General features: G+C 30.1%; 2 protein-coding genes across 6 annotated transcripts in view; one reads left to right on the top strand and one right to left on the bottom strand.

Moving 5' to 3' along the window:
- Positions 1-5,206, top strand: part of LOC143236761 (TBC1 domain family member 22B-like) — a 48,525-nt gene extending 43,319 nt beyond the window's left edge. For all 5 annotated transcript variants that reach the window (XM_076475271.1, XM_076475269.1, XM_076475273.1 and 2 more), the window contains one exon: positions 1,205-5,206. In XM_076475271.1, coding sequence (XP_076331386.1) covers positions 1,205-1,342 — 138 coding nt within the window. In that variant the 3' untranslated portion in view covers positions 1,343-5,206. The remainder of the gene's footprint in view (positions 1-1,204) is intronic.
- Positions 5,207-7,914: 2,708 nt separating this feature from the next.
- LOC143236588 (succinate--CoA ligase [GDP-forming] subunit beta, mitochondrial-like) overlaps positions 7,915-21,859 on the bottom strand; it is a 30,979-nt gene continuing 17,034 nt past the window's right edge. Inside the window, exons 6-11 of the mRNA XM_076474882.1 lie at positions 19,556-19,645; positions 18,867-18,963; positions 17,615-17,776; positions 16,637-16,779; positions 12,878-12,998; positions 7,915-11,932 (exon numbers count right to left, since the gene is read on the bottom strand). Coding sequence (XP_076330997.1) covers positions 11,820-11,932; positions 12,878-12,998; positions 16,637-16,779; positions 17,615-17,776; positions 18,867-18,963; positions 19,556-19,645 — 726 coding nt within the window. The 3' untranslated portion in view covers positions 7,915-11,819. The remainder of the gene's footprint in view (positions 11,933-12,877; positions 12,999-16,636; positions 16,780-17,614; positions 17,777-18,866; positions 18,964-19,555; positions 19,646-21,859) is intronic.

The following is a 21,859-nucleotide window of genomic DNA, read 5'->3' as shown; positions in this document are numbered from 1 at the left end:
TTCAATAACTGTGGTGGGCAGAACACAAATAGCCCATTGTGTAGCTCAGTTATGTAACCTGGGGGTTGTGGGTTGGAATCCTGTCACCAAGCATGCTCACCTGTTCAGCCATTGACAATCCATCCCACCATATTTGTTGATAAAAGAGTAGCCTAAGAGTTTATGGTGAGTGGTGTTGATTAGACGTCTTCCCTCTTGTCTATCACTGTTAAATTATGGATGCATATTGCCGGTAGTCCTCATGTAGCTTTGTGCAAAAATCAAAACCTCTCTGCCCTAATCATTTAAAGAGGATATCTCAAAATTGGTTGAATGGAGTTTGACTAAACTTATACAAAAAGTACCATGTACAGAGGTTACATGGCATAGGTTACAGAGGTCAGGGCAAAGACACAAGTGTTTTGTAAACAAAATTTGCAACTCATTATACTTTGCATTTCAAAACTATGATAAAGATTCTTTTAAAAATTAAATATCTGATTGTTTAATTTATAATTCTATTATTAAGAGATCTTAATAATTAAGTAACATTCTAAATTTTCATAAAACAACTAATTTGAGTGAGTTATATTGATATACAGATTATTAATTTTTGAGTTTTATAGTAAACAACTGATGAAACCAGCCTCTTAAGTTTATTGTTTTAAGAATATATAACCTGTGACTTTCTTCAGTTTTATTTATTTCTGTATAAAGCCCCAATGTTGTGAGACTCAAATAAAAACAAAATCAGTATCTTGCATTTTCTGTGTGCAGGTATGTATATAAAGTTACTTAAACTTTTCCATATTTTTTAAAGAGAAACTATTGTGTGAAGACACAGTTTTGATGAGCTGGTGTTATGCATAATAGATATCATATGAAATGAGCTGTAAAAACTATGTTAATATAGTGCAGCATTTGAATTAAGACAAACTTAAACACAATATTGTAAAAACAGCAAACAGGTATTTTTTACACTTCTGTTGATTTATAATTTAGGCTATTAGAATTCAGCACCACCAAGCAATTCAAAAATTGAATTGTCACAAATCATGAAGTTAATATATACTGTCAAGTTTCTAAAAAGTTGGAATTGTCACAAGTCAATCTGTCACTCCATACTGTCAAGTTTTTTTCTCCTTTTTGGCTATATATAGGTTAATTTTTTCAATGTTCCAGTTACGTAGTAGGCTAATAATTGTTGTGATTATCTTCCATGCAGGGTATCATGTTAACAATCCAGAACCTTCCTACAATGTACTGGGGAGATGAGGAGATAAACATGTTGGTTGCTGAGGCTTACCAGCTTAAATTTACATTTGCTGATGCTCCAAACCATCTCCAACCTGAAAAGAAGTGAAAGAATAACATTTTGGAGTTTATTTTTCTGATTGGTATCTTGTATGATAGATTTCGGGAGCTTACATCATTTTTGCTGCTTATTGTAGTTTGCCAAACAGACCTTGAAATGCTTGGCAGGAAAAATAAATTAAGATTTCTATCAATACACGTTGAACAATACTAGCGACTCTTTTCAATGTTTATTTTATATCAACAAACTAAAGAATAATGGTGCATCTATATAACAGCTGCTAGAAGACAACAGACAATTTTTGAAATGAAATCAGAAAGGATGTTACCAAACTTGAACATTTTTTTTGAGAAAGTAACAAAGATTTAATACTGTTCTGGAAATTTGAATTGCATTTTCTCTCATTCTCTCTGTTTTTGCTATGTAAGTGAATTGTGTTTACAGTGGGTAAAACATTAATATGATTAATTGATACTACCTTTATATTATTTGGCAGTGTTCTTATGACTGTTCAAAAAATACTAGCCAATTTATTATTATAAAAAGATGTGACAGAATTATCAGTGTTTGTTTAGGATTAGTGAAGATAACATAATTAAAAATACATGTAACCTTTTTTATTTATTTTTTTAATGATTTGATGTATCTGTCTTTCAAAACTTTTATTTTTCGTCCAGGTAAAGTGGTAAGTTTAATTATCTGTTAGTTTACTAAAATGGTTACCACTTTGTTAGTGTATGTACAAGAGAATATTTGTAGTCATAGTGTTTAAAAAACACATAACTGGAAAAGGCAGTGCATTATGGAATTGTACTTTTATCGCAGAGATTATATGTACATCTACACGATCTCTTTGTCCCAATATTAAATAGATTTTAACAGCATGTCTTTGTTATAAACCCATTAACAGCAAAAAAAATTGTGTTGTAATTTCCACTTTATCACGATGAAAGAAACATTATTAGCATAAATGTTCAACAGAAAACAATGAAAAAAGGATACCTTTAAATATAAGAGGATCTGGCTGAAACAGGTATATGGTGAGTTTGAAATATCTTTATTACATGTTTTTGCAGAACTTAGAAAATAAACATACACACACCAAAAATCAAAGAGCCTGCATGATTGACTCCTAGTTTCTATTTGATATGGAAGTGATTTCACTGTCCTGTTAAGTACTTCTGTACTCACGTGCAGCACATTTTAAATGAGCAAATGAGGTAAATCAAACAGATTATTTAGTGCCTTTTAAGAGCATAATTATATAGCTGGTGTCCTGTTCTTCCTCCTCATAATACATGTGTGTATATTTTCTAAGTTTAACAAATAACATAAGGTGATGATATGAAACATGATAAATTTTCTACTCAATCCTATAGCATTATGTTGTTAGTTTTCACCCCTCAAACTGTCATTCATTACAATGTGATTTTCTTCATGTTAACTGTTGAAGACAAGAATTTGGTTAATTCTTCAGTATTTACTGTTTTTCATATGGTAATGTTACATGTGTATCTAAATTTTGATTTTATCATAATTGAAACATAAAATTAGTACTTACTAAAATCAGGCACTAGGTGGTTTTGCTTGCTCACAGTTTGGTATAAAGGAGAATAGGTTGTTATTGTATATGAATGACTGAATTTTTTTGGTTTATTATAAGATTAGTATGTGTTTGAACATTAAAGACAAATACAAGAATATGGTAGAATATCTAGTCAGTTCAAGTCCAAATGTGCATTTTCTTGTTTGCATTATTGTTTTTTCAGTATCATTTTATTTGATGTTAAAATTGATTTTGTGGTGTGCATTTGTGGATACTTTTTTTGCAGAAATTATTATATTAATTTACTGTTAATCATTCTTGCATTTTATTAGATAAGACTCTCTGAATGCACTTTTTTGTAGACATCTCTGTTTACAGCACTCACCAACTGCAGTTCTTATCTGTACACAAAATATTGAAAGTAATTTTCTGTTAAAAGTGCCCTGTCTTTACATAAGCTATGCTTCCTTCATATTGGTTTTCCATGGATACGTTCTACCTTAGAGGATGTACAAAATCATTCTGTCATTAGTTGTTAGAAATCATATTTCCTTTATGTCATATTTCCATGGATACAACCTGCTGTAGAGACTTTCTTAACTATATAAGCCATACAGCATGTATTAGAGATTCTTTTTCTGCAGAAGCTGTTCTTCCTTCATATCTTTTTTTCCATGGATACACCCTGCTGTGGAGACTTTCTTAACTAGATAATCCATATAGCATCTATTGTTAGAGATTCTTTCTCTGCAGAAGCTGTTCTTCCTTCATATCTTTTTTTCCATGGATACACCCTGCTGTGGAGACTTTCTTAACTAGATAATCCATACAGCATCTATTGTTAGCAATTCTTTCTTTGCAGATGCTGTTCTTCCTTCATATCTTTTTTCCATGGATACATCCTGCTATAGAGACTTTCTTTACTGTGGTCCATACAACTTTGGTTGTTAGAGGTTCTCTGTAGAAACAGTTCTTCCTTCATATATTATTTAGTCATTGTATTGCTTTCAATTTTGTTTTCGTTGCAACTTGATTTGTTCATGCATGTATTTTTTTCTTCATATCTTTCATTTTACAATGATAAGATTTTACAACAAGACTGGTGACTTTATAAATATGTATGGATCAACACTGTTGGTGTGTAAAGTAACCTTTTATTTTGAAGAGTATATATTTTTATGAATAAAATATTCTGTTAATGTTAAGTATCACTTATACTTTTCATCAGGAATTTAGTTTCTTAACTTAAATGTGTATTGTGAATGTTCTTTGATAATATTTAAGATCTCGACTTACAACAAATCTAAATGGGTTTTATTTGACAGCTTACATTTCAATATGTATTTATTTTCAATGAATAATAATGAAACATTGTTCTGTTTCACTCTGATAGCTGTTTATGCAAAGTTGATGGTAAGTTTATTGGATTTGACAAAATGTAATGGTTTACTATGTTTAGCTTCATTCAGATATTTTCTTTGTTGTCATAAATTAAAACAGTATTAATATATTTAAAATGTTAATTTTTTGGTAATTGATATAGCTAAAACTGTAATGAACAATTATTAAATTTTGTTTAAAAGAATAGAGCCCAAAGTGCAAGCAAGTTTATTTGTATATGAATCACTCAATCCTCAAAGCACTTCTTCTACTAAGAAGATACAGATTGAACTGGCAGCACAGAATGCAGTTATTTTTATTTTAAAATACAGTAAGTATTTTGTTATGGTAAATACTTATTTTGCTGTACATTTAACAAAAGAAAAAATTTGACATTAAAAAAAATTACATTCTGTTCTGAATCACCACATGGTTTATTTGTAGCTGAGTATTTGTGATATGTTGAGTCTGCATTATAACTATGATTATTTTTTTTTCTGAGCTGCATGATGGTTGTATGTCTATGATAACCATAATTTTGTTATAGATATAATAGTTCATTAATTAGATTACATTTCTTTTGTTTTTGTCTAAAGGATACGTGTTTGTTGGTATTTGTCTTATCTATTTAATGAATTTTTTTTACATTATTATACTTCTGGAATCCCCTTCTTTCAGAAAATGAAGTGGCCTAAATTGCAGGAATTTTTTTCTCTGGGGTTCTGTCATAGTTAATATATTGATAAATGATTTGAAAAAGTGATTTCATGTGTGTTTATAAAAAAAAAATTCTTAAAGTAAGAACTTACATCATGATCTTTTGGATAACTTCTAACATATCAATTTGAATCCCTCCCCTTTGTTTTTTAACTAAAGGCATATAAATAATTGTACGTATAGAAAAATAGGTGTTCACCAAAGTTGTCATAACCAAAGTAAAAGATTTGGATTTGTGGGTAAACAATAAATTGACATCTGTTTTTTCATTATTGTCTTGCTTTTTAGTATTTAGGTCCCTACAAATAGTCTCATAGAAGTGAAAAATAAAATCTGTAGTCAAGAAGAAGGTAGCCCAAAGGTGTTTATAACAGACTAGGAAACAAACTGATGCTAAATTATCATTCATAAGATGGGTACGTAAAACATGTGACAACCATATTGTTTTAAACAAACTGCACAAGGTGTATTTTAGACCTAAATAAGTCAAAAAGCTCATTGAAACTGTTTTCAGTGTAAATTTCATTTTTAGGGAATTACCTAACAAGCCAAGTGTTTTATGTGTGAAATACTTTTCAAATAAAAAAACAAGTTCAAATCGAAGTCAGTTGTCACGAGATCACAACGGCATCTTGTGCTATACCTACTGCATTAAAAGGTCTGGCTGCAAAAAACAGATAAGGTGATTGTTAAAAGAAAAAGCCAATATGCAGTCCAGACACCTCAAACAAAGGCCTTTCTAACAATGTGAGATTTGCAGTGTTTGATTGAGAAATTTGTGAGAAAAGTGACAAACACAAGCATATTATTTATATAAATGACAAGTGTATAAACAAATGTGTGTGTGATTTAGTACACGTATAAACATTACCTAAAGTCACTTATGAATGTTCAATAACTGGAGTGAATGAATTACACAAAAACACACACAGAAGTGGATGTAAATAAAGGACTTAATGTGAATCATGAGACCTTGTTATGTGATAGTAACCAATTATTAACCTGGAAAGTATTATTTGAAGGTACAATGCACTTAGCTGCTATTTTTGTTAACACTGAGAAAATGTTTCAATTTCAACATTGAAATGTTTAAAAAGTAGTGAAATTTCATGGAAATATAAGAGCAACAAAAAAAAACTGATATGTGGAAGAGAAAACAGTTTAACTTTGCAAGATATTTGGATAAATCTAATGTTGTAGGTTTAGAACTATTATATTAGATGGTTCAAACACATAGTTGGGTTATTCTATGACTGTACTTTAGTACAGTGGTGTTATAAATATCATGTTGATTAGGATTTACATTGAGAGAACTGTTAATATTGAAGTGGTCACTTCCTATTATTCATCAATGCAACTAATGCCTCTTGATTGGACTACTTGAAATTTTCAAAGTTTCAGTCGTGTCTCTTTCTCTTTTTTTTTTTCTGTGTTTGATTTTGAAAATACATATCCACCATTATTAGAGTGTGATGCTCAAAACCTTTATAATTTAAAACTAATGCAGTAAAATTTCATTTTATACTACAACAAGAAATACATAAAGGACAATAATAACCTAGTACCACAAATCATATAGCTGTCTGAAATACAGGCCATTAGTGGTCAAAACTTTCATTAATATATAAAGTCCACAGACAACAGCTTGGATGTCATACTAAATGTAAATGTAGTTTATTCAGCATTTTACTTGGTTATGATGTAGTACTTTCACTCATGCAGAGTTAATGTTTTATAAGCACCCAGTTTTCTGAACATTGTTCCAACATAAAGTATAATCATAATCCATGAAAATTCAGGTTTTGGATATAAGTAGTACCACTCTCATGGTTATAAACACCTGAGGAAATTATCGATCAATAGGAATTTAGCTTACCTTAAAATTTCAGTCTGGACTTTAGTATTTAAAATCAAATTCTTGACTACTCTTACCATATATTTCTACCTTCCAATCCCCTGTAAGTATTGTTAAGCTGAATAATGAATCAGTTTGATTAGATCCAGTGCACCCATTGCAACTTTAAAATGAAGAATTGGACTACTCTGTCAATCCTTGGAATCCAGTGCTAGTTTGTTACAGTTTTTCTGTGCCAGGTAGTTTCCACTAACTGTAGTAAGTACCATAGTAGTAAGTTACTTCACTGAATGTACTGAAAATGAAGGGAACCACAAAGAAGATCATGACTGCACCAACCCTGGAGGAAACTCTAGACAGCCCTACAGCAGATACCACCACCATTGCTGATTCCCATGAAAGCAGATCAAATTCTGCCTTCAAAAAACCACCATTGTCTGCTCCTACTGTCCTATCAGAGGGTGGAGATGTTAAAAAGTGTCAACAGAACCACATACTTACAACTCCAAACCAAATGAAACCTTTTAGAGTTTGAATCCTCTAGAAGATCAACAAAGATCTGAGAATGTCAGAGCAGGATAGGTCTCTGGATGATACTTGCCACTTAGAGTTCCAACTACAAGTGCAAAAATAACTACCATGTTGGTTCAGATGAGATGTCTTCCATAACAGCTCAAACTTAAATGACACACTTCCAGCTTCTCACCATTTATTAGTTTTAGCTTTCATCAAGAATTTGTAAATTTTTAAAAATTCTTTCATAAATTTCAACTAAAAACACCACAGAATGTATTGAGCACTTAAATATTACACAATTCTTCAGTTAAAAGATCAAACTTTCAAATCTTGCTGTACATATACTAGATTTCAATTACCATTCAAAGTGAGAACAATTATTGTTATTTTTTGTCTTTAATCCATTCATCAAAATGCATAGTCTACATTTGGTTCACTATTGTTAGAAGATATATGGTTCAAAGACCAGATAACAGATTCACAATGTTTTTGTACATTGGCCTTTTTCTGCTCACTATTGATTTAAATGATCAGTCAGAACATATGATAAATCTTTTTACTCTTGTAGATTAATGTTATAATAAAAAAAGAAAAAAGAACTGAAGGTTGCTCATAACAGATTTATTTACTTTTTATAAAACTAATTTCTTTTTACAAATTACTCTAGTTACAAATTTTCTAATAATAACACAAAACATCCTTAATAACACAGGTACTGTTTCTTCAAGCCTATATTTGTTTCCCTATTTTACAAAACACACAAAAATAATAGTCACAGTACTCAGCCTTTTTGTTACTTTCAACAACTTGTACACGATATAAGGCTATTAATCACACATTTTATGCTAATAACTGTTTGTCACATAAAATGTTTTAATTTGAATTTCTCATTTTAGACAGTTTTTACTAATCTTTTGTAACTTTATTTATACACACAGAGGGAAATTTACTTTGGAAAAAAAGTATGGAAATAGGAATATTGAGTACCTTAAACAATAGCAAAAAATTAAAAAAACAAAACAGGAACGTACGTTTTGATGGACAACAGTAATTTAGGAACATAATTTTATAACAAGTTATAAAAGACTAGTATAAGGGCAGTTTATAACAGTATAGCTTCCAATAACAACCTGCTAGGAAATTTAATTAGAATAAATTACATCACATGGAATTTGCTTTTGAATTTAATTATCTGCGTGAAGTTTAAAAGCAACAAAAATAAAGTGGTTCATCTATAATGGTTGCACATGTTTTCAGTTTTAAAAAAAAACAACTGGAGACTTCATTTTGGGGGTCATTTGACACAAACAAAAAATAACTAAAACGTGCAATCACCTACATCTTCCATACATTTGCTTATTACCATTTATTAAAGTTTTAGCTTTCATTAAAGTTTTTCATATTTTAAAAAATTCTGACATAAATTTCAACTAGAAACACCACAGAATGTATTGAGCACTTAAATATTACACAATTCTTCAGTTAAGAGATCAAACCTTCAAAACTTGCTGTACATATACTAAATTTCAATTCAATACTAAATTACCATTCAAAGTGAGAACAGTTATTCAATAATAGAAATTAATGAAAATTAAATTTTAAGAGTATTGAAATTTCATAACAAAGAACTACAGATCAGTGGCACATTTCAAATTTCCCCCAATTTATATTTAAAAAAAAAACAGTAGGAACATTACAGCTCAACTTGTTATAAATAATAATTAATGCTTTCCTCATTTTACATATTGTGTCACCACTGTACTATGTTTCACCAGCTACATAATCAGGTAGAATAATCACACGAACACTTGTTATTCACAACTCAACCATCCAATGCAGTATCTATTAATAAGCTCTTGACATTCATCAATATTCCAAAAATACAATAATACACTTCAACATATTATTTTTATATTATAAGTGGCCTGGTCATTAATGGGACCTTGGCTACTTTTTCTGACTTATGACACAAAGTGAATTACATTTCTTAACCAAGACTAGCTGTTTGTATCAAGTTTTTTCTTCTAACACACCAGTGAAATAATACAGAAGTTGGCACTATTATTGTAATATTCTGCAATTCTAATACTTAAAACATGGAGATCAAAATTGTGTGTGTGTGTATATATATACACATATGCACATAAACAAAGACAAAGGCTAGTAAATATTTGCTAATAATAAAGGGTTTGAAAGTACGTTTTAGTACAATCTAAAAAAATTACTTTGTGGAACACAACAACAACTAAATTAAGTCTGGAATGTTGTGATATTCTTACTAATTCCAATATTAAAATAAATTCACATCCTGGAAACAATAACAATAGTTATCTTCAAAAGGAAACATGTTAAATGCAGAGAAAAACAAAACTATCTTCTGTTGCCTATCGATCTTTTACTGAAACTTGTTTATTTAAATACCATCCTTCTCTAAACTGGCTAAAAATGTTTTTTCTATATTTGGTATTTTTAACTCTAAAACACCTTTACATGACAAATGGGATAAGTGACCAGGTGAGAGACCCCAAAATTCATCCTTAATTTTGAACTTATGACTATGAGGAGGAAAACCAAATAGTAACATTTATCTTCTATATGATTACTGTTAACTGGATAGTAAAATTAACTGTTACAGTCATAACACTTCCCACAGAGTAAAATGTAGACCAATGCATAGCATACAGCTCTAGTCTTGGACCTCTGCATCTAGAATTCATCAAACTAACTTTTGAGGGACACCCAAGCCCTAGTTTCTTTGGTAAATCTAGTTATTACAAATAATTTTATAAACGTTTTTTTTTTCCATTCTACCTTCTCAAGAATGCTCAAATTTTGAAGGAAAGAATTATAAATCTTTCTATAAAGCTACAAATTCACTTACACTCTATAAACACTTGAAAAAAAGCTAAAACTAAATAATTACATAGCAGATTATATATTCATTGGTCTCAATAATAAGTTTACCTCATGACTAGAAAAGGAAACTATAAATAAAATTATCTAGTTTAAGTATGCTTATATAAATCTTATCTACTCAGTATTAAAATATAATATAGTGATGCACTAATCCTCCAATATCTAAGGCACAAATAAATATACCTTATTCTTCCTTTTAAGACTACCTGATCAACAAAGAGCAAACAAATATTTTTAATACATACAAACTTCTTGCCTCTAATAGTGTTTTCTTTTCTATAAACAACATTCCTCATGCTCTATTGTATTGGATGGAATTCTGATGAATTTATAAGAACTTTAAAAAACTAATATATATATAGTGCACACTAATGTTTAGAGAGAAATAATTGTTGACTGTGTATCACCCACCATATTTCAAGTGCCAATAAGTCACAACTTGTCTAAATAATAATGAAACATCTATAACTGTAACATTGCCTACATCTTGTATTCTTTTATTCGATGTACTTTAAACTTAGTTTTTTTTCCAGTTAAGCTTCTACCATCAACTCCCTTAAATATTACAAATATTACTTGGTTTAGGTAAAACATTACATACAATAAAAGAACTTACATATCATATACACTCATTAACCTACTACAAACAGTACGTTCAATTAATGTTTGTAAAATATAGAAAAAATACTGTGATAAAATTATTTAAAATACACTTAAGAACCAATTCGTTTTGCCCTTTAATTTTCATGTAAATAAAAAATAAAGTCTTACATAAAGAAATAAAATATGTTTCAAATTGATTACACACACAAACATATGTAATATTACTTACATGTCATTTAGATTGTTTCATTCCTGACTGTTTATATTATTAATTTCCACATCATGCACATAAGATACAAATTCAAGATATAACTCTTTCAATTAGAAGTATTCTTTGAGATTTTACTAATGGACACAATGATTATTCATTTTTTTTACTATTATTTCTTTGTGGTTTAGTTTCTAAGTTATAACAATGTATCAAGTTTTATTTTCATGTTCTAATAAGTAATAAAGCTTTTTACAATGATCTGTAACTATGCAATTAGGATAAAATAATGAGTTTCTTTCATTAAACCAGCATAATAAACTCAAAGAATGATAACTGTTGATCCATGCTACATGAAGAAGTAATCACCCCTTCCCAATATAAAATAAACTTAGCTTACATGGCTTTAAGAATATTTTCATTAATAATTAAGATTAGAACACTTTTAAATTAATACATTATTTTGGGAGATCTAACCACTTTTTCAAATTTTGAGAAACATTTTTTGATTCAAAGAAATTAAAGTTTTGCTAATTAACCATACTATGCACAAACTTCCACTGCAAATCGTTACCTAAACTAGTAAATAACAAATACATTTCAGTTGTTTTTTTTAATATATACCAGGTACTTAAAGTTTATCTATTTATTATTTGAAAAAATTAAAAATCACTAAATAATTTTAAACTGTATAACTAATGATTTAAAACAATACATAGAATAACTTTATGATGCAAGTTATAACCTTATCAAAATGTTTGTTTACTGTAGAAACAATCGACAACTACACAGGAAGGCTGTCAACAGCTTTTTTGGCTGCGTCATCAAGATCACTGGCTGTTGTAATTTTAAGCCCGCTGTTAGAGATGATTGTTTTTGCTTCATTTACATTGGTACCTTGAAAAACAAAATAGGTATTTTAATCTGAAATCTGATATAAAAATGTGATACAACGTGTCTTTTACAGTACCTGAGACAATGTTAAGGATTTTATCTCATCTCAAGAATCACAATGATGAAATTTCTAGTCATTAAAAATCAATATGCAAAACAATTACATAAGCTGTCAGTATTTACTTCTCTTCCAAAGTGTTTACTGAAGGAAAGAAGAAAACATCATTAATTTGTCAAGAGGAGGAAGCTACACATTTCAATGTAAATTAATAAAAACAGGACCAATAATTTCACTGAGATGATCTATAGCAGTTATTCTCAACTGGTGGGCTACGAGTCATGCAGTTATTGACTTCCGTAGGTCAGAACAACTGTGGCAATTATAAAGTAGCCAGTCATCAAATGCATTTGTGAGCATTTACTGAAGTGCCAAAGGATGAGAAACTCTAGTCTAGAAAACTGATTAAGACAACTAATTTGTTAACATAATACATAATGTTTATACCCCTACTAACAATACGTTAAGAGTTCATTTCATTCATGTTGGCTGTTGATTAGGTTTCCAGTTACAGAAAAAGAACCTGTTTGATGCAAGAAAAACAAACAAACAATTTACAAAGACATTTATAAATAATATCTAGTCACAAGTTAATAATTTCTATATTATTTTACAAAAAATACTAGAAAATAAATGATTAAAAATGTCTGTTCAAAGATGCAATGGTCATTTGTAGCTACTTATTTGTCTATCTGCTCCTGGTCAATCAGTCAAATATATACTGTATACTTTCATAAAGGTAAATGAAATATATTTTAAAACTACATACTTGTATGTGGTAAAAACAAAAACACAATCTATTCTTCAAATAATATCTCATCATAGTAACTAAAATAATAAAATACAGACTTCAAATGACAGTTTCAAATTAATAAACAATATTTTCTCACCTTCTAATCTCACCACTAGAGGGACTTGTACATCAATGCTTTTACAAGCATTAGTTATGCCATTGGCAATTGTAGCACAGTTCACTATCCCACCAAAAATGTTTACCAGTATTGAATTTACCTGTGAAGATATTTTGCTTTATGAGTATAAATTGTAAGTATGATAACAAATTATATGGGAAATGTTGGACTAACCTTTAAGTTAAAAACATAAAAAAATGCATAATATACATACACCCCAGATTTCAAATACCTAACAAGATATTCTATGTTTTTATTTTTTTTATCACACCCTTGAATAAGCTCACTCTTGTTAAATGGAGCTAAGATAGTTTTGTAGCTAGTTTATAAAAAGTGCTTAGTACATTATATTAAAAATGATTTTGAGTTTTACTACAATGTTCAAGTCTACATTGCCACATCTAGTCATGCTGTTTCTGATGATCATGCATCTTGATGACAGACCTGCACCACACTTTCCACTTCAAAAGACTCCACTGTAAGGTTGTCATGTTCAAAGCACAACACTCTTCTCTACTAATTTCCATAATAAATTTAGTACATGAGGAGAATTACCCACCATCTTTTTCATTCTTATCAGAAAATTTCATTTTTGCTTCATCTGGTAACTTTACCAGTATGTTTTCATATGGTTATAAAATTTAACTGTTGTTACTTTCTACAGCATATAGTTAAACAAATGAAAGATAGGAGTTACATGTAATTTCTATTTTTTCTAATATCCTGGTAATTTCCAAAAGGTTTTATGATTAATGAAGATTTTCTATCAGAGTTGAATCACAAAAGAGAACTTCCAGGTGCCATTGGCAAAAAACTTTTTTTTTTTTCACATTTGAATAACCAACAGCATCTATTATCAATTCCTGGGTTATCTAATAAAACAGTGGGAACCAACTGTCATTTCTTATACTAGCAGCCTCATAATGTGAAGAATAGAGTTTTGGTAAGAGAATGCAGACTTCACATTCACAGGATGACCACTTGTGTTACAATAGTTTTTCTATTTATTTTCCTTTCTTTTGAATGAGGCAAAGTGTAGTGGTTAGACTATAAATAATAATGTTTACTTTGAATTAGTGAAATTTTTAAAATGTTTTCTTTCACCATCATGTTCAGAGTAACTGTAATATCAGTATAAACCAGTGATTCTCAACCTGTATGCCGCGAGAGATTGGCAGGTGTGCTGTGGTGTTTTTGAAACACATTCAACTTTCTTGGGATTTTACAAACAAGTCGAACACATCAGTTAGTAAAAGCTACTATAGAGACACTCTGAAACCTTCCAAAACATTCGATGGTTTTCATTTAACTCAAGCACTGAGAAGTTCACACTTAAATTTCATTCTCGGCTGCAACGGTTCGACTGTTAGTTTAACTGTGGTGCAACAAGCGCTTCATACGTCATAAATGATGCATCACACAATCAAACTGCTTTCTGGAACACGTTCTCATTCTGCAGTAAGCTACAGTTACTATGCTGTAGGTAGGAATTTTATATCAACTGCAGAACTTCGTGCTTATCTTGTATGAATTAGCTTTATCACTTATCCATGGAAAAATATGTAAGTAAGTCTGGTGCTGCAAAGGAGAACGTGTTGAATCAAACGAAAGTACAAAAACGAATACATCGAATACGGTTTTATCGCTTTGGAATTGGAACATTCTCAATTACCATTCTGCCTACTCTGCAATGCAGCTTTATCAAACGAGGCACTTGTTCCTAACAAACTGAAGAGACACTTGGAAACAAAACATTCAGCTGTGAAGGATAAACCAAAGGAATACTTTGAGAATCTCACAGCTCAACAACATGAACAATCAAGGAAGCTTGTGAATTACATGAAGCTGCCCGAAAAAGTATTGATTGCAAGTTATAAGGTTGCTCAATTGTTGGCAAAATGCAAGAAAGCGCATACGGAGGCTGAATCAGTCATTACACCAGCATTAGCAATCATTGTCAAAACTATACTTGGAATGGATGCCGCCAAAGCAGTTAAGCAAGTTCTACTGTCCAATGACACAACTTTGCGCAGAATTGTAGACTTGTCGTCGGATTTGAAGGATCAAGTTTGCGAACACTTCGAAGCGCCTGAAGATGAATTGTCTCTGCTATGGTCTCTTCAAGTTGATGAATCTACTGGTGTTAGTGGAAAAGCTCAAGTTCTGGCTTTTCTTCGATTCATAAAAGATGGAAAAATCCTAAACAAATACTTATTTTGCAAAGATTTAAAAAGTACAGCGATAGGCCAAGAAACAACAAATTTTTATCAGTCATTGTTTCCCGAAAAGAGCTTGGATGAGTTTTGGATCTCCATTAAAAATTCATATCCTGCAATCAGTTCAAAAGCAGTTGAAGTTCTAGTTTCGTTTGCATCTTCATGGTTTTGCAAAATTGGATTTTCAGCATTGACTGAAATTAAAGTCAGAAAGAGAGAAAGGCTTCTTACAGTTGATGATGAAATGTGAGCTTGTTTGTCTATGTTAGAGTATCGCTTCAATTTGATTTGCTTTCGGAAGCAGACACAAGCGTCACATTAAAAACATATGTAAAAATAAAAAGTTTTGATTTTTCTGCTATACCACAAAATCGTTAAAAAGCCTTAGAACGGCACTCACAGCCAAAGCAAGCGATAGTATTGTCAATGTGCAGATGACATTAATATTGCTTGCTTTGTCTGTGATTTTCGTTCTAAGGCTTTTTAAGTTACCTGCTCTGTGTTACGTGTATCTTAACGTGATGCACAATGACATTATTATCGCTTGCTTTCACCATGATTTTCGTTCTAAGGCTTTTAATGCTTGTCATATAACATGCATCTAAAAAAATCATTAAGGCTTTCCAGGTGTGCAGTGAACATTTTCAGATTGTCATAGTGTGCAGCAAGTCAGAAAAGGTTGAGAACCACTGGTATAAACAAAACATTTGATTGAGCTTATGAGAAATATGACAATGGATCATATATCAGCAATGATCAATGTTTTCTACTGAAACTTTGACTAAAAATAATAACAAAGATTGGTGATGTTTGAAAGACAGAACTTAAAGCAAGTTTTGTAACATTTTAACTCAAAAATTCATAACTTAAGAAAACATATTTGGAACACAAAATTATTTGACTGAAACACCAACTAATTTTTCCAGGAATTAATCTAGCAACCAAACATACCAAAACAAAATTTATAATTCCAGTTTCCTAAATAACTTGCAAAATATTCAAACTTTTACTACCTTTTGTGAGTAACAAATTTATAGCTGAGAAAATTTGGAAAGAAATGAGATTATATTACCAGTTTTACTAAGCTAAAGGCTGTAATTTCTTTTAATAAAATTAAATGGATCAAAGCTGAATTCTACAGCATTAACATATCTATACAGTCATCTTAAAAAATAAAGGAAATCACTTTTCCGGTTTTTAATTTACCACATAATAGACTTGTCACACCCCACAAACAATTACTATATTTAAATGAAGAAGACTATGGCTATTGTTTACATATTATATGTGATACATAGAATATTTATTACCTTTTGAATAAATTTGAAATTTTCACGTACAAGATTTAACTTAATTTCTAAGGTAGATGTTAGGAGTTTCTTTATAAATGATATATTAACGATTACATGGATTGATTTATTTACTATATATATTACTAAATTAAATATTCTGCATACTTCACTTTGATATATAAAGCTTCCACATAAATGTTTCTAACTACTTATAATTTCTGTTTCATTACCCTAGTGTCTTGTGTGAGGATTCTAAACGCATGATAAACTTGATCTTCCTGGACTGCTCCACCCACATCTAGAAAATTGGCTGGAGACCCTCCATATAGTTTAATGATGTCCATAGTAGCCATGGCAAGCCCAGCACCATTAACTGTAGAAACAAATGTACAGATTTCTGCATCTTTTTCATCATGAAAGATAAGTGAAAAACAACTTTCTGAGAAGCTTTTTTTTATTTATAAAACTTTGTCATAAATTAATATTTACTATAGCTCTCTACTGTATGACTTTCAGTGATTTTCAGTTCTTGAAATTCAACTATCTTTTCAGTAATTTTTGTAATTTCTCCAACTACCAGCAAACTTCAAATTTGTATTACTCATTTTTGATTGGTGTCTATGTTACAAATTTGGAAAAAATTTAACTTTTTTTTGTATCAAAGGATAGATATTAACAAACATTTTCTTTGATAAATGTTTTCTGAGCCACAGAAGTGGTGGGAAAATTGATAAGAACACCCCACACCTTTTCAGTGAATGAAACTTCATAGAATAAATCTGAAATTTGCTGGAGAGCAAAAGTATCATGTAATATCTTACAAAAACTTTCTAAAATTTTCAAATTTTGTAATAAATATTACAATTTTAAAAAATTGTCATTTTGCCATAGTGTAATGAAAAATTCAAAAGATGATGGATGGTTATATCTCAGCAAACTGCGATAAAAAAAAATTATTCATTTAAAATCTGTTATCAGTTCAAGCTACTACTGATAGCTTAATTAGATTTGATTAAAGTGCATGTACAGATATTTTGACCTTCAAAGTATTTATCTAATAGGAAGCTCTCCCCCTTCTTTACAGACAAGTAATACCTAAAGTATATATCACAAGTAACTGTTCACAGTTTACTTTTTACATTCTACCATCATGTCAAATAAAAAAGCCAAATCAGTAATGAACAGTTAATAACTAAAAACAATTCTACCTAAGCAAGCTATATTCCCATCCATTCCTATATAGTTAAGGTTATACTTAGTGGCTTCAACTTCCCTGGGATCAATCTCTGAAGAGTCTTCCTGTTCAAAGATTTCTTTCTGCCGAAACATTGCATTGTCATCAAAATTCATTTTCGCATCGAAACAAACCACTACAAACGAAATGAATAAAGATTTTCAATGTGCTTCCCAATATGTACAAAACTTTGAAATTCAAATTGAAATTTAAAGAGCAGTTATTCCATCACATTTTATTAGTTCCAGATTTCGTATAAAATTTGACAATGAGATGTTTGAAGAATAAGACCTCTGTGATAAGGAACAATCTGTGAAAAAAGTGAACTGTAAATATCAACTATTTTAAGGTTACCAGGAGTTATTCACACATCATTAATTCAAAATTTAACTTCTAATTTTTGCACAGTTTAATCCAACAGGAATCAACACAGAAATATAAGCATCAAAATATCCAGAACTAATGGTTGTGAATTACTACAATGTAATTATAACTACCATTAGATATTACCATTACTAGGAGCATTACAAGAAAGGTCTGAATAACATATATTAAAATTAACATGAATGCACTTTGTAGTTACTATGAGAAAAAACCTATACACTAAATAGGTGAAGTAAAGAAAAAAAAGTGTCATTGGCCACTATTTCGGTTCACATTATATAGCCACATAACAAGAGATATATGAAAACTTAGTATTTTAAAATTGTTTAATTTCAAAGTCTAAGCTTAAGGTAGGTCCAGTTAAATCTACACTTTGATCAACATGTTTTATTGAGTTATGTAATGCCTACATACTGTGAAGAACTGAATAGTGACCAGTGCCACGTTTTCTTCACTTCAACTACTTAGTGTACATATTTTTCTCATAGTGACTATAAAGCACATTCTCAACATGTTTCATACTTTTCACTATAAGTCCAACTGATCTCTCTTTGGTTAACTTGTGTTCAGAGTTACTAATGAAGAATGGAATTCTCCCAAACTAGTATAACCTGATAGCACACATTGATCAAAGTGTAGGTTGAACTGGGCCTTCCTAGAACTCAGACTTCAAGATTCAACAATTTTCAGAATCCTAAGTTTATTTACTATGCACTAAAATTTAAAATTAAGTTTAAATCTAAAATATAAAGAGAAAATATTCTAGATAATTAACAAATTATTCTATATGCAGCTGATAAACCAGGAACATTCACCTTAAAAAGAAAGAAGAAAAACACTACCTCGACCATCTGGTGTCTCCCCAAAAGGATTAATCTCTATTTGTGTTGCATCAACTTTGATAAACAGCTCATAAAGTTTCTTTATTTGATTTGCAGCCTAACAGAAGAAAAACAACAACAGATTTTTTTTATGCATGTACTTTTCTGAATCAAAACCAAAATATAATTACCTTCTAACAATTTATCTTACTGAGATTGCCAAGTTGACCATAACTGTTTGTTCTAATCAACTTATCAATTACTATTCACTAACAACACATCACTATAGTTCCTAACTTAGAATTTATCTCAAGGTATTATCCAAATAAAGCTGGAACAAATGAAATTTGAAGCCACGATCCTCCAGTATATTATTCATTGATTTAACCTTCATTTAGACAATAATAAGCAGATTTTATTAAGCCTCATAGCTGGATATTTTTCTCCTTACAGAAGACTTACCTATTTTTGTTTCTTTCATCATGCGGTTAAATTTAATTTCCTTACTAACTTCTAAGTATGTTTGTCACAAAAATAAACACTATTATATTTACATAATTGCTCTTATTTTTCTCATCAATTTAAAGCACAGCAAACTTCCACTAATTTTTATGAGATTTTAACATCACTTTTTTTGCAATAAAAGAAACAACTAGCTAGGGATAGAGAGACAGAAATAACTCTTAAACAGAGTTCAGTATTTTACACACCTGGTCTCTTAGCTCTTCTGTAAACTCTAACTTTTCAGCAAGTCTTTTTGCTTGTTCGTCAGACAGACCATTTATGATATCGACTTGTTCCTAAAAACAGAATAAAGATTCTAAAAAATGAAAATACTTCTTAATACATGCAAAACTGAGTGAAAGTCAAATCAAAGTAACTACTGCAAATAAATAATTCATGAAGAAAAACACACCTTTATACATAAGACATACAGATGAAAATCTGCACTTTTCACTGGCTTATAAAATGTCCAATTAAAAATGCATATACGTATATAACCTTTTCCGATACTGATCAAGATATTCCTACTTGCAAGTCCATAAAAATTCAAGTAAATCACACAGTTAAGAATTGTTTATTCTATATATCCACATTGTTTTGAAAAAAATATTAGAACACAATACTTAATAAATGTTCATCACATAATGTTATTATTTTCATCTCTTATGATCTACACTATAACTACAAAGACCTTTAATGGTAGAGACATAAATGTACAGTCATACAAGCAATAAACTAAACTAAAAGATTATGGAGAGCTAATCACAATTTATAAAAATTGAAGCACATATTAATGCATTGGTTTGTTACTTCAGAAAAGCAAACCACAGTGCTCCACAGCCCCTAAGCAACAAATCAACTCTTGAAAGATTCATGGAAAATCCCATATACTTTGATAGTGCCTTTAGTGTTCTTCCTGGAAGGAGAAACACTTTCACAGTAGAGCAATAGGGACACCAGTGTGTTCTGAAATCATTTTTTGTTTTTGTAGAGTGTGGCAACAGGCAATACTATTAACAATAATACATTACATACATTAGTTCTACCCTAAAACTTAACTAATTTTGTGTAGTGCGGTATTAGAGCTATGGTATGACATATGGAACCTTGATATTTTTCACAGACATTATCTTGGCATTTTACACAAATATCTATCAAACATATCACTGAGAATATCACTGAAATAATTAACTTTGGACACTTTTACAGTATTAACTAAAACCCACAAGTCCAGAACTAGAAATGGCTAATTAACTTAATATAACTGAATAGTTATGAGTACCAATTATATAAGTTACTGTCATATAAATAATCAGAATCAGAAATTAAAATCAGCTAGTGCTCCCAATTATTCCAATCATCCAGTAATCAAAATTATGATTACATTGACTGATACCCCAACTGGTATTTCTTATTATTACTGTTTTTGATTATATAACAAACCACTAATCAAATTACTGACACTATGATTTTTCATCATTATTATTTTTAATTACTTCAAGTTTGTTCTCATAAACTGATTAGTGTCTTTGTTATAGCAGAGCTAATAAGGCTATCTGCCACTGTCACTAATTTCAAACTGTTGACTAGACCAAATGATGACAGTGTCCACTACTACAGTAAAACCTGTCTAAGCCAGAAACCTGTACTAGCTGTAAATATCACAATTTTGCAGCATTATCTTAAGATTTCTCTTATAAAAAGCCCTCTATATGGTGGAACCTGCATAACATGGACAGAAAACTATCTTTCACCTACCTCATCTATCAACAAGTAGGATTAGGACCCGAGTAAGGTGGAAAAAATGTTTTTCATTAAATATTAATTTTTTATTTAATTAATAATTTCTTTAAATATTAATAAATTCTTGAACATTTTGTTACAGCAAATATTGGTTAAATATATTCTGTTATTTTCTCTGCCATCATTATTTTTGCAGTTAAATTAAACAAAAGAATGGAACAAGAAAATAGCAATATTCCACTTTTCCTAGATAATGCAACTTATCACCCAAAAGTTCAACTTTCAAATGTTCATTTAGTCTTTCTACCTTCATGTATAACATCAATTCTACAACCACCAGATAATGGAATTATACAGCGTATAAAACTGAAATACAGAAAAATTGATGCTTCAGCATATTATTGCAAATGTGGACTGTAAGAGAGCATCTGAAATGACCAAGAAAATTGATGTGTTAGATACAATTACATTTTTAAGTCATTCAGTTAAATGCATAATAAATTGCTTTTGAAACTGTGGATTTATTTTTGATAATGGCAGATATTGTAGAGAAGTTGTTTGTTATGATGATTCTAGTGAAGTTCAAACTCTGAATGAGAAAATTGATGCAGATAATTCTGTGAACTCGGAAAGTTTTGTGAACACTGACAAGAACGTTTTAACAGAAACTGATAAAATCTATAATAGAATCACAAGATGGTAACAGTGTGAGAGATTCAGAAGATGAACAAAAGGAAAAGATAGTGAGGAAATAGAAATTCCTACTT

The sequence above is a fragment of the Tachypleus tridentatus genome, chromosome 13 (assembly GCF_004210375.1).
Source record: "Tachypleus tridentatus isolate NWPU-2018 chromosome 13, ASM421037v1, whole genome shotgun sequence".
Classification (NCBI taxonomy): domain Eukaryota; kingdom Metazoa; phylum Arthropoda; class Merostomata; order Xiphosura; family Limulidae; genus Tachypleus; species Tachypleus tridentatus.
This window is presented reverse-complemented; position numbering and strand designations above follow the sequence as displayed.